Below are 14,546 nucleotides of genomic sequence, written 5' to 3' on the forward strand. Positions count from 1 at the left end.
ATCTAAAATGATTAAGGGATTCGATAGGATAGGTACAGAGAAACTATTTCTTCTGGTGGGGGAATCCAGAACAAGAGGGTATAAACTTAAAATTAGAGCTGAGCCACTCAGGATTGAAATCAGGAAGCACCTTTCACACAAAGCGTAATGGATATCTGGAACTCGCTGCCCCAAAAGGCTGTGGATGCTGGGTCAATTGAAATTTTCAAGACTGATATTGATAGATTTTTGTTAAGTAAGGGTATCAAGGGATATGGAATAAAGGCAGGTAAATGGAGTTGGGGTATAGATCAGCCATGATCTAATTGAGTGACAGAACAGACTTGAGGGGCTGAACGGCATACTCCTGTTCCCATGTTTCAATCCACAAGCGCCCCCCCCCACCGCCACTCCACACTGTTGCTACCTGCAATTCATACTACCTACCTCCTATCTACTCATTTCCATGAGCCCCTTCCTTTATAGCTGGAGCTTTTAAAAGGTAAGAGATTATATTAACTACATAGTGAAATGAATATTTAACAGTAATCGAGGCAACTGATTAACAGTTTCCAAGGAAATATGCATGTAATCATAGAATTCAAGGCCTAAAATATATCACTCCTACAACACTCTGAATAATTGTGTATTATTACATTCGTCATAAATCAGTGGCTCTGACACTCCATTGTGTGTTATGTAGCAGAAAACAGCATCCCTTCTAACTCACCACAAGCAATGGCATGGGAGATCCACGCGCGTGTATGTTTATTTTAGATCTCAACCCTACTTACCTGTCTTCCCATCATATCCTAATTCAGAACTCTGCGGCCCTGACCCTGACTCTGGCCCTGACCCTCGCCCTCTCTCGGTGTGCCCATTGCTATCGCCCATCACCCCCGTTCTTGTCCATCATCATTGGTTCCCCGTACCCCAGAGAATTTACTTCCGGATTCTCATCCTCATTTTCAAATCCCACTCACACCGCCCCCCTCCCCCACTCTATGGCCTCGCCCATTTTACACGGTAATCTTTTCCAACTGTACATCCCAACCTCTACTAACTGCTCCTTCGTCTCCAGGTTGCAGTTTTTCTCCCCTCCCCACTTCATTACGAGACACTGATCTTTCAACTATTTCCATCTCTCTCTCTCGTGCCCACGTGCTGTCTCGATCGTGTGCTCTCTGTGTCTCTGTCTCAAAACTAATTTGCATTTTAAAAAACTTCTTTCCTTGGCTAAGGCTTTGGCCTCTCCCTTACATTCCTTTATTTCAAGCTGACTGTTTGTTACTCACCTTGTAAAGTGCTCAGAGGTGTTCTTTTAAGCAAGGAGTTCTGTATAAATGGTGGTGATTTATTGCTTCCCTCAATCTCTTCTGCCTCCCAGAAAGTCATCTATTTGTCTCTTGGGCCTGTTTTGCTGTCCACGTGAAATCCATCCCTTATTCCACAAGTCTATTGAAAACAATAACAATTTGCATTTATATCGTGCCTTTAACTTAGAAATAAACGTCCTAAGGCGCTTCACGGAGGTGTAATTGTGAAAACAAAGTGAATGTTGAGCCAAATATTAGGAGGGGGTGACCAAAGGCTTGGTCAAAGAGGGAAGGGCCTTAAAGGAGCAGAGGGAGATAGGGAGGTGGAAACACAGGGAGGGTATTCCAGAGCATGGAGCCTAAATGGCTGATGGCACGGTCATCAATGGTGGGGCGAAGGGTATGCTTAAGAGGCCAAAGCCAATAACAAGGGAGTTCTGTGGGCGGGGTGGTGGGGGGTGGTTGTAAAACTGTAGGAGGTTATAGAGATAGGGAGGGGAAAAACTATGAAAAAGTTCAGCGTTGCTACCTTTCTAACTCCTAACTTCCTAATTCTTGTGTCCCGTGATAGGCAACACAGATTACAGTATATTCTCTTACTCCCATACTTACTCCTCTTGCTGGGTACAATTCCACAGATACCAGTCGCCCCTCTGTTAGTTGCCCCTTGCTGGGTACAGTTCCACAGGTGCCAGTCTCTCCTCTGTTGGTTGCCCCTTGCTGGGTACAGTTCCACAGATGCCAGTCTCTCCTCTGTTAGATGCCTCTTGCTGGGTACAGTTCCACAGATGCCAGTCTCCCCTCTGTTGGTTGCCCCTTGCTGGGTACAGTTCCACAGGTGCCAGTCTCTCCTCTGTTGGTTGCCCCTTGCTGGGTACAATTCCACAGATACCAGTCGCCCCTCTGTTAGTTGCCCCTTGCTGGGTACAGTTCCACAGGTGCCAGTCTCTCCTCTGTTGGTTGCCCTTTGCTGGGTACAGTTCCACAGATGCCAGTCTCTCCTCTGTTAGATGCCTCTTGCTGGGTACAGTTCCACAGATGCCAGTCTCCCCTCTGTTGGTTGCCCCTTGCTGGGTACAGTTCCACAGGTGCCAGTCTCTCCTCTGTTGGTTGCCCTTTGATGGGTACAGTTCCACAGATGCCAGTCTCTCCTCTGTTGGTTGCCCCTTGCTGGGTACAGTTCCACATGTGCCAGTTTCCTACCATTGCCTCACTCAAGTGGCCACATTTTATATGTGAGTTTAAAGAGTGACTGTTGGCTATTCAGTCATGCAGGGCATTATAGACTGGCTGCATCATGTCCATTCCCCAACTCCACACCAGCACACTTTCCAGCAGGGGTCAGGAATGGATGCCTTGGGCAACGTTTATTTTGATCACCCTCTCTCCTTAACCCAGGGGCATTGACTGTAGCTCCCTAACCGGGATCAGCTAACTCAACACAGACTGGAGATCAAACCTGCAACTATCTCGTTTGTGTAGCTTAGTACTATGGGAGACAGCACCTTTACCTACTAGGTCATCAGAGGACCTACCTCCAAGATATTTAATTTGTTACTGAGTTAATGAAAATGCCATTGTTTATAGTGATTGCACCGGCGCTGTGAGTTGTCATTTTTCAATTTAATAATTCCTTGTCTTTGCAATGTATTAGATCGGTGATAAATATGCCCGATGTGAAGTATTATTCTTGGACACATTCAATGGAAAACAGACTTGTTTTTGTAGAGATTCATGGAAACAGTGTTAAGCAGTCATTTAAACATGTACAGGATAGAGACAGAGCTGTAATTGTGATTTATGGGGAGGAATAACAGTGCAACATGCACTCAGCATAAGAGTGAGAGAGAATATCAGGGGAGTGAATCACTATTAAACATGGAGCTGGACACAGACCGAATATAATATCCTCATATAAACAGTTCCCGAGAACTCGAGTAGCTGCCAAACTAAGTGACAGTTTATTTGGACACGTTTTCTTTCATTCATGGGATGTGGGCGTCGCTGGCAAAGCCATCATTTATTGCCCATCCCTAATTGCCCTTGAGAAAGTGGTGGTGAGCCGCCTTCTTGAACCGCTGCAGTCCGTGTGGTGAAGGTTCTCCCACAGTGCTGTTAGGTAGGGAATTCTAGGATTTTGACCCAGCGACGATGAAGGAACGGGCGATATATTTCCAAGTCGGGATGGTGTGTGACTTGGAGGGGAACGTACAGGTGGTGGTGTTCCCATGCGCCTGCTGCCCTTGTCCTTCTAGGTGGTAGAGGTCGTGGGTTTGGGAGATGCTGTCGAAAAGGCCTTGGCGAGTTGCCATCTGGGACTTTTCCCAAAATGTAACCAATATTTCACAGGACTTCATTTCCACAAAATGTGGATTCCGGTCATGTCCTTTACTAGTCTGTGAAACACTGGGTCAAAAAAATGCAGCATGAGAAGTAACTGGACACACAAGTGGTTTCCCCATTAGTCACAAATCTTACGTTAGAATCATCGAACAATTATTGGAATTGTCCGTTGTTCAACGCTGATTTTAGGCAATGTTGCTAAGGGATGGCCAATGCAGCTCTGGCACTGGCAGATTCCCATATTCCCAGCAGTTCTTTCAGAACTGGCCTCCCACACAGACGTGGGTTCTCCATATGCGACAACATACAAAACATCGGAAAAGCTGACAACTCAGAAAAGAACATACAACTGAAAACCAGCCCCTGAATAAAGGCCTATGACCAAGGCCACTACTTCAAGGCAATTGAATAAGTTACATTGTATTTCAGGATTTATATATCAGTACCTTTTGTGCTTGACGTACAATTGAACCATAGTGACTCTTGACGACGGTGGCTCACTTGGCAGGCTGGGGAACTGATGCACGAGAAACATGGGAGGTTTTCATTGGCCCCGAATAGCGGAAATATGATGGCAGCACCCTAGAAATCGCAGGAAAAACATATGGCCCTGTTCCTGCTCCCGATTTGAATATCAGGAGTAGGAACACTCCTCCTTCGGGGCCAACTGGAGTGCCTACCTGTTTCAGGTGGTTGGTCCCTTTTAATATGCAAATTGGGGTCCTATAACGTACACAGGACCCGGTCACCATTTTGGGAGGCAGCTGATTGGCGCGTGTGCCGTATTGCACTGTCGGAGGTGCCGTCTTTCCGACGAGACGGTAAACTGAGACCTTATTTGCCCTCAGGTGGATGTAAAAGATCCCATGGCACTATTCAAAGAAGAGCAGGTGTTCCCCCTGGTGTCCTGGCCAATATTTATCCCTTAACCAACATCACTGAAAAAGATTATCTGATCATTATCTCACTGCTGTTTGTGGGACCTTGCTGTGTGCAAATTGGCTGCTGCATTTCCTACATTACAACAGTGACTCCACTTCAAAAATGCTTCATTGGCTATAAGGCTCTTTGGGACGTTCTGAGGTTGTGAAAGGCACTATATAAATGCAAGTCTTTATTTGTTTGTTTTTATTTTTTGCATGAAAAATCATGTAGCAATTATGACCATTATGTAGCAAAAAATTGAACACAATTAGTGTCAGAGGGACTGAAAGGACAGTCTTTGTAATCAAAATATAAACAATAAAGTGATGAATTATTAAAAAAATGTGAAAAGCGAACAAAAGTATTTTTAAAACAGAAACTGGCGGATGTACTTTTAACTGATGCTCAGTTGAAATGTAGATGGAGGACATTGCAGTGTTATTCTTTAGTGTGTATTAATAGGTATAAAATACCAGAAAGGCCTTTAAGTTTCCCTAATAAAGCTGATCAGATAATCCCGTCGGGTTTTGTAATGGAAGCCAGTGTGGGACCCACACCCATGACGTGTAAGCGGTCTAAATTCCAACACCAACACCAACAGCTTTCAGAGGGTTCTGGGTGAGTTCTAGCCAGGGAAGCTGGAGACAGTAAAGAAACCTCAAACTTTCAGAGAGAAAAGCTGGGACCTGACCACTGCTCGGAAATCACTGGTCACGCAGCCCTATCAAAACTGGGCACCCACACTCTCGCAAGCCCTATCAGAACTGGGTTCCCATAATCCCAGCAGCCCTGATAGGGCTAACAGGAACATGGGATCCCAGCTCCATTAGGACTGCTGGGATTGCGGCAACCCACTTCTGCAAGGGCTGTCGGGACCATGGCATCAGGGCTGCTGGGATATTAGGAACTCAGTTCTGATAGTGCTGGGTTCCCACGCTCCCAACAGCCATTTCAGAACTGGGTTCCCACATTTCCTAGTAGCTCTTTTGGAGCCAGGTTCTTGCACTCCTAACAATTCAATCCATAACAATCGCCCCAGGACTGGGTAGCAAGAAATATTGCCATTTTTAGCATTGCCTGTCTCTGGAGCAAATATTTTAGGAACATAGGAACAGGAGAAGGCCATTCAGCCCCTCGAGCCTGTTCTGCCAATAGGAACAGGAGAAGGCCATTCAGCCCCTCGAGCCTGTTCTGCCATTTAATTAGATCACGGTTGATCTGTACCTCAATTCTATTTATCCAACATAGCTCCATATCCCTAGTTAACCTTACCTAACAAAAATCTATCGATCTCAGTCTTGAAAGCTCCAATTGTCGTAGCATCCACATCCTTTAGGGAGAGAGTTCCAGATTTATACTCCTAATTTTGTCCTGTTTTCCAGTGGGTACCTTCATCCATTAAAAGGGTTATGCTGGCCAATGGGTGGCTGGAAGCGGATCGATGATTGTGGTTTGGTTTTTGGCAGCTTATGATGGTATTGCCGTTAGCATCATGCCAGACTCCCATTCCATCATGACTTTCCCAATAACACCACAATACGCTTTAAACAGTGCAGTGTTCACATCCTAACATGGACATGACATCATTTAAACAAACTGGGAGGAATTTCCAGGTGTTTGGACACTACCAAGCAAAGAGACTGAATGTTTATACCAGGAATTGCTGGTTAGCTAGCCAGAAACTCTTGAGGCTGTGCTTCAATAAATTATCTTATTGGTATTTACCCATAATACGTATCAACCAGATAATCACTCATCCCAGTGTTTGTTTATCCAACAGCGCCCAGACATTCCGGAAGGAATACCCCCTCCCACACACTAAGACGATAGTTAAACTAGGTCCTGAAATCTGTGTCAGCCGTGGCTCAGTGATAGCCTTCTCTCCTCTGAGTCAGAAGGTTGTGGGCTCAAGCTTCACTCCGTGGACTTGAGCACAAAATCTAGGCTGACACACCAGTGCAGTACTGAGGGAGTGCTGCATTGTTGGAGGTCCCGTCTTTTAGATGAGACGTTAAACCAAAGCCTTGTTTGCCCTCTCAAGTGGGCGTAAAAGATCCCATGGCACTATTGTGAAGAGCAGGGGAGTTCTCCCTGGTGTCCTGGCCAATATTTATCCCTCAACCAACATCACTAAATAAACAGATGATCTGGTCATTATCACATTGCTGTTTGTGGGACCTTGCTGGCTGCAAATTGGCTGCCACATTTCCTACATTGCCACAGTGACTACACTTCAAAAAAGTACTTCATTGGCTATAAAGAGCTTTGGGAAGTCCTGAGGACGTGAATGTAAATTCAAGCCTTTCTTTCTTCTTGATGTCATTGTGCAGCAATGTATTTTAATCTGTTTACTGAACATTCAGTGGACTGTATCTGAGAGCAGGAACAGGGAGACTCCAACACCTGTGACATCCGTTACACTGTAGGAACTTTTCCCACAGAATTAAATTGATCAAATGCCACTGGACTCCCAGGCGTGATGGGTTCCAGGTCATGAGACTGGAATGGTGGGGGCTGTACTAACCTCAGATGTCTCCAAACTCCGGCTTGATCCTTGGCACAGGCTGACGTGCCAGCTGGTCAGCAGGGTGTAGGTTAGATCCATTTCACCAGCTGGTCAGAACACTGTTGGTGGGACATCAACTATTGGTGTACTTTTCTACTAGACAATGCTAGGCTTCCTGCCGGTGATGTTATGTGCCCTCAGAACTGGCTGGGAGGAGGCTGCTGGGGGGACTCCACATTCCACTGGTGGCAGGGAGGGGCATTTCAGGAAATCGCAAGCATGCAGCCAATCATTTTCAGGTCTGGTAATCGGAGGCTGCTCACCCGCGGTTTCCTGAGATGCACTCCCTCTTGGCCGTGCTGATTTATGGATTATGAAATCACCCCATTATGTCCGACGATGTGGGGAGTTAATTTGACACATGAAACTGAACAGACCTAATGAATTTGCTATGGTGCTGCAGCCCAGGTCCTTGGAGAGAGAGCCAACTGAGGTGCTCCAGAAAGAAAGAAAGAACTTACCTTTACATAGCGCCTTTCAGGATGTCCCAAAGCACTTTACAGCCAATGAAATATTTTGAAGCGCAGTCACTGTTGTGATGTTGGAACAATGGCAGCCAATTTGCACACAGCAAGATCCCTTAAACAGCAATATGATACCACTGAGCCTAGCTGATGCCTAGTGTAGCCAGCCTTCTTATAAGCTGCACCGTGGAGGCCCAGCATTCCACACATGTCCATTTAGGCCAGTGTGCACAGCTGGGATAATGATGCCATTGAAATCACTATGAAAATATTGGGAGACAATCTCGTCACCGCCTGCGGACTCTCTACTCCCGTGGTCTTGATCACTAGCATAGCCGTGTCCCGCCGCTTCCTTGCATCCTGCATCTCCCCAAAACTTCCCACCCCCTTTCAATCCCATTTCCTTCAGTATCTGCCCCTGGAAAAACTCTTCACTCAAGCTGCTTACAACTGCACTCTCTTAACTCCCAACTGCTTAAGCTTTGGTCCTCCACTTGTTTCTGCAGCTGTTGAATTGCTCAACCAGTCCCTCACCTCCACTTTCATCCTCAGCAAGACCTTCACTGTCTCCCATCCCAGTAGTTCCCCCTGGTATGGCTCTCATCTTCAGTCCCTTTAATCTAAGGGGCACAAACTTCAGCGTACTTGATTTGCATGTTTGAACAGGCAAGGAAAGAAGTTTGACTTTCTTGCACGTCTGCTTCTGGCAGGTGCTTCTCCTGCTTCTCACTACTGCTGGCTCACCAGGGCCGGTTCCCTGGGATCTGACCTCTTCTTTCTTACACCCTGCCTGGTCCTCTGATCCTTCCAGCAATTTCCACATATACCTGGTATCTCCTGGGGAAGGTGTCCACCCCTGACATATATCCTTTCTCATTTTCCTGTCCAGCACATTTTCTGGTTTTCCTTTGCTTGGTGGTCTCTATTCTGCAGGAAAGTCACCGAGTTAACTGCTGCACTGGGTTCCCATGTCCTGTTTCAGGGGTTAAAAGGCTGTTTAGCACTGAAGAGGTGCTGACCATGATTACAGGTCCTGCCACTCCATTGGATGGCCTTCCCTTCTGCAGGTTAGAAAAACAATAAAATCACAGATCCAGAAGCATACTTAATTAAAACTGGAAAGGCTTTTAGCAACCCTCCAAAATCTGTCGGAAAAACCCAACTGGCTCACTTATGTCCTTAACGGAATGGGTATATGCCACCTTTACTTGGTCTGACCTACACGTGACTCCATCTTACACCATGCGGTTGACTCCTAATACCGTCTGAAGTGGCTTAGTGAGCCATTCAATTGTAAAGCAATTGCTTGAAGAAGGCTCACCAGTTCTCAGCGCAACTAAGGATGGGCAGTCAATGTGGCCTCATCCCGAGAACAAAAAAAGACTCAGTTAACTGTTTCATGGTGCAAAATGTCTGCGCTTATATTTTTCAGTCAAGACATAGGGGACTACTTTAAACAAAAAGTAGTTCCTCTAGACACACTTACCTTTTTGGTTACCATCAGCAGACAATTGTGAGAATGCAGCCAATCCCCATTATGTGGTTATAGATATTTCCTCACACAGGATGATTGTCCACACTCTACCTACAAGATGCTTGATAGAGACTCTTACTGTGGTAAGGAAGTCTTTAAGATATAGTCCACCCATCTTAATTCAAAGTCGCTTAATTCAATTTATTTGATATTATTTTAGCATTAAATCCCTACTGTTATTTTCATTGATTAATTCAAATTAGTAAATAATGTTTAGTGACTTTGAATTATCAGGAGTAGACTATCAAATGCACCCTTCCTTTGTTTCCTCCACGCTCTCTCCCCCTCCCCAATTTCCTGGCTCTGCACTAAACAGATGTTTTGTTGCTGACTAATGGTTTCCCTAAGTGTGTTTGATTTGGGTGGATCCCCATGGGAAATGTCTCCAAGGGCCTGGTAAAATCTAGCATAATCGCAATTGAAGGCAGTTCACATGATAAGACCAGTGCCTGTCCGCTCCCAGTATGTTTTCTCTGCACTCACACTCCTCTTGTTGGCCAATACAATGGGAATGCCAAAAGAAACAGGTTAAACCCAGGAAAGATCAGAAGAAAGAACTTGCATTTATATAGTGCCTTTCACGACCTCAGGACGTCCCAAAGCGCTTTACAGCCAACAAAGTACTTTTGAAGTGTAGTCACTGTTGTAATGTAGGAAATGGGGCAGCCAATTTTCACACAGCAAGATCCCACAAGTAGCAATGTGATAATGACCAGACAATCTATTTTAGTGATGTTGGTTATTGGATAAATATTTGCCAAGACACTGGGGAGAACTCCCCCACTCTTCTCCCAATAGTGCCATGGGATCTTTTACGTCCACCTGAGAGGGCAGACCTGGCCTCGGTTTAACATCTCATCTGCAAGACAGCACCTTCAACAGTGCAGCACTCCCTCGGTACTGCACTGAAGTGTCAGCATAGATTAAGTACTCAAATCTCCAGAGTGGAATTTGAACCAGCAATCTTCTAACTCAGAGGCAATTTAATTTAAATGAGTGGAGAATCAGGCACTGTGGGATCACAATCTTTGGGACAGCGCTCCCTGTGAGTGTCGCTCTACATCGGAAGTGCCTAATCGCAGAATCAGGCCTTGTAATTGCAGCATCAGTGTGAAGTTTACAGCTATAGTGTGAATGCACCCCTAGAGGCTGAGAGTCTGACAATATCAACAGCTGAACACTAAGTAGAGTCGCCACTATCAGAAGCAATGGAGTATGATTTGTATCCTATGAGTGGGCTGTCTTGATAATTGGCAAGCAACAAAGTCTCAAATTGGCATTGTGTGTGATATGGATTGTATTCTGTAATCCATTTATACCAAATTTTGGATGAACAAATCAAAATTAAAATGATAAAATCTGGTTATAAAATGATAAAATCTGGCTTGTGGTGTCTTTAACACATGGCCAGCTGTCATAATGCTGCCTGTTGTCAATTTGATATAATGGCCCCGATATTACCAAGGAAGCGTCGGTAACCCACCCAGTAAAATCGGTGGGTTCCCCACGCGATCGCAAGTAAATTGAAGCCACTTACCTTGGCTTCCGGGTTTCCCGTTGGAAACCTGCGCAGTGGGCGGACAGCGCACCTGCATCACAGGCTGTCAGCTGGAGGAGCCCTATTTAAAGGGGCAGTCCTCAAATGCTGCTCCTGCAGTAAACAGCCAAAATTACAGCATGGAGCAGCCCACGGGAAAGGCTGCTCCCAGGTTTAATGATGCCTCACTCGAGGTCTTACTGGATGAGATGAGGAAGAGGAGGGAGATCTTCTACCTGGCGGATGGGAAGAAGTGGCCTGCCTCTTCTACCAAGAAGGCCTGGCTTGAGGTGGCAGAGGAGGTCAGCAGCACCAGAACATATCCCGCACCTGGATACAGTGCAGGAAGCGCTTCAATGACCTAACTAGGTCAGCCAAAGTGAGCACACTTACTCATTCCCCTACACTCCGTCTTCCACATCACCGCCCCCACCCCACAACTCCTTCTGCACTACCAACACTACTCTATCACATCACTCCTCACACCCACTCAAACCTCATCCTCAACTTACCTGCACTTACTCACCTCCCCAGTACTCATCCCACCACTACCACTCAACCCAATCCTCATACAATCTCATGGCTCTGTCTCATACTCACCCTCTGATGCACCTCTTTCACGGTCTCCCTTACCCAACCTGCCACTACCTCTGCTGCAGCCACAGGGGATGCATCACGTATGAGTAGTAGGAAGTGTAAGGAAAGGTTTCGTGAACACAAAGGAGATGCACAAGGGTGTTCGACGGTTTGTCATGTTTTTTATTTATATTTTATTTTGGTTCAACTCACATTAAATATTATGTTATCACCACTACTGCCACGTCTTGGCCAATCTTGACTGGCTTATGCAATAAGTCCCTTTCATGAGGTTCTCCATGAGCACCCACACTTGATGCCACCCATTGGGTCACCCTATAGTGGGTGTATGTGTATTTGCACGACTATTTTGTGCAGGTGCCTGTGGCGCAGCATTGTGTTGTGGAGCTCCACGTGGCGGAGGTGGACGGCGTGCCTGGCGAGGCTGGTGATGTTGCTCGTCCTCGGATGAAGTGATGAATGCAGCCATGGTGCCCCCCATCCTGACGGTGTGAATTTGAGGGGGTCCGCAAAGTAGGTAAGTGTGTTTGCACAGCAGAGTTTAGGGTATAAATTAATAATTTTGAGTGGAAAGACAAAGGTGTTGCAGCCAAAACTTTATCTGAAGTGACAGAGTGCTCTGCTGCAATAAATGAGGTATTCTCCCCAACTGTCAAAAAATCCTTTGCATCTCCCACTGGATGCTGGCTGAAACACGTCTGCTTAAACAGGGAGTGTTTCCCACAGCACGGGAAACACACTGAGAAGACTTGAAAATTCCACCCTTGCCAAAATCTCCTGTCAATGAGGTCTGTCAAGGACTTCAGCTCGGTAAGTAAGTATTTAAATTGTCATCCCACCAACTTTAATTGCCGGTGGGAGTCCCGCATGCGGGAGCTGTGCGTGCACCCGAACGCGTCACTGGGGAACCCAGAAGTGGGCGGGTTGGAGCCGGGCTCCGGACCCGCTCCGGCATTCCCCGATTTTACGAGCCCCCAACGCACCCGCTCGGCCATCCTAAAATCGATCCCCATCTCTATGAAATTATATTAATAAAAACTCATCAGGTGTCATCAGCACGTGGTGACATGGGGGAGGCTTTGGGAAGAAGAGAGAGAGTGAAATCAAGGCAGAGAGATAGAGACAATGATGAGAGTGTGTGAGAGTGAAACATAAAGCCAGCCAGAATGAACAGAGGGAGTAGGAGACATACAAGCAAGAGGAGACGGAAGAAAAGAGAAATTGCAAAGCAAAAAGGAATTGAGACGAGTGATACAGGGGACCATGAGAGAAAATGTATGAGAACCACAGAGAGAGAGAAGGACATAGAGTTAAAGCAAAGATTAAAAGCCAGAAGAAGAAACTGTATACTGACAGCTCCACAAGTTTCAAGTATAGCTCACTGGCATTCCCTCTGATACACCTACTGGCACTCTCACTGGCATTCCCACTGGCACTCGCACTGCGACCACAACCAGCACAAACACAGGAAACTTCAAAACTCAACCCACTGATGTGAGTCCTGACATAATTGTTGGCAATCACCTCCCTGAAACCTTAACACTCTTCTCATACACCCCTCTTGTGAGGAACATCATTGATGGAGAACAGGACATCATTTCATATTTTGCACCTAAGAGGTACTTTTATGGCTCTGATTTTCCTCTCCTCTCCCCCCACCTCCACCAGGACAGGTGGAATGAGGCGTAAGTGTTCAGCCCGCAATACCCCCAAATTTGGTGCCTTGACCCGGATGCGCCTGCAGGATCTTGCACCAGGAATCAGAGATGGAATTGCGGGCACAGCCATGGGCCTGGAGAACAGCAGCCAGAAAGACCCCAGGGCCCACTGTTTTAAAAATGAATTATTGAATGTGATTTATAATCTGCTTACATGCAGAAAGAGGGTGCAGTGAGCATGGGTCAAAACAACATCGATTAATCCAGCAGGTTGATCTCATCCTGATGGCATGATCCCATCTGTAAATGTACTTGCGTTTACTTGGCGTAATAGTGTTAATCTGAAGCTTTGAAGCAGGGATTGTTTGGATAAGGGTTTGCACGGTGTCTGTGGGATCTGGGACAGCCTGTAGTTCAATCTGAGCAAGTGTGAGGTCCTCCACTTTGGACCTAAGAAAGATAAATCGGAGTATATTCTAAATGATGAAAAACTAGGAACTGTAGATGAGCAAAGAGATTTGGGAGTCCAAGTGCACAAATCATTTAAAGCTAGTGGACAGGTGCAAACTGCAATCAAAAAGACTAATGGAATGTTAGCCTTTATCTCAAGGGGGCTGGAATACAAAGGGGAAGAAATTATGCTTCAGTTGTATAGAGCCATGTTATATCTGGAGTACGGCGTTCAGTCCTAGGCACCGAACATCAAGAATGATATATTGGCCTTAGAGGGGGTGCAGTGCAGATTCTCCAGAATAATACCAGGCCTTAGAGGGTTAAATTATGAGGACAGGTAGCAATGGCTTGGCCTGGGTTCGCTTGAGTATAGAAAATTGAAGGTTGATCTGATCAAGGTGTTAAAAGGATTCGATAGGGTAGATACAGAGAAACTATTTCCTTTGGTGTGGCAATCAAGAACGAGAGGACATAATCTTAAAATTAGAGCTGGGCCATTCAGGAGCGAATTCAGGAAGCACTTTTCCACACAAAGGATAGTAGAAATCTAGGATTCGCTCCCCCAAAAGGCTGTGGATACTGGGTCCATTGGAGCTTTCAAGACTGAGATCGATAAATTTTTGTTCGGTAAGGGTATCAAGGGACATTGAACCAAGGTGGGCAAATGGAGTTGAGGTACAGATCAGCCACGATCTAGTTCAATGGCCAAGCAGGCTCGAGGGACTGGATGGCCAACTTCTGTTCCTATGAGCTGTGCATCTTGTTTTTACTACATTGTGAGTCCTTTGAAGTACTTTTCTTTCCTGTCTAGGTGTAGACAGTTGGACGTGCCTGAGTGAAATTGATCCAGATGAAGAGGTCCAAGGGGAGATCCATCTTCAGATCGAGATCTGCGGTAATAGCTTGACACGAAAGCTGCGTTGCCATGTGTTTGAAGCAAGGTAAGGAGTGAGAAATAAAGGAAGTGCCTGTGGGCTAACCCACTGAACTCCTGTGCAGTTGGAGCATACATTGGAAACAGTGTCCATGAGCAGGGCTCCCCATGGACCTGCTAACTTTGAAGTACTGATGTTTCGTGCAGGAGGCAGCTATCAGCTTTATATTAAATAAGGATTGAAGACAACTTGTGCTTGCAGTCAAAAAAGTGTTGGGTTTATATGTGTGTCGAAATGAAT

At 45.9% G+C, this 14,546-nt stretch overlaps 1 protein-coding gene across 1 annotated transcript in view; it reads left to right on the forward strand.

The window, feature by feature from the left end:
- rasa4 (RAS p21 protein activator 4) overlaps positions 1-14,546 on the forward strand; it is a 188,945-nt gene that overhangs the window by 30,122 nt on the left and 144,277 nt on the right. The window contains exon 5 of the mRNA XM_068008013.1: positions 14,183-14,312. Within this exon, the coding sequence (XP_067864114.1) occupies positions 14,183-14,312 (130 nt within the window). The remainder of the gene's footprint in view (positions 1-14,182; positions 14,313-14,546) is intronic.

The sequence above is a fragment of the Heptranchias perlo genome, chromosome 28 (assembly GCF_035084215.1).
Source record: "Heptranchias perlo isolate sHepPer1 chromosome 28, sHepPer1.hap1, whole genome shotgun sequence".
Classification (NCBI taxonomy): Eukaryota; Metazoa; Chordata; class Chondrichthyes; order Hexanchiformes; family Hexanchidae; genus Heptranchias; species Heptranchias perlo.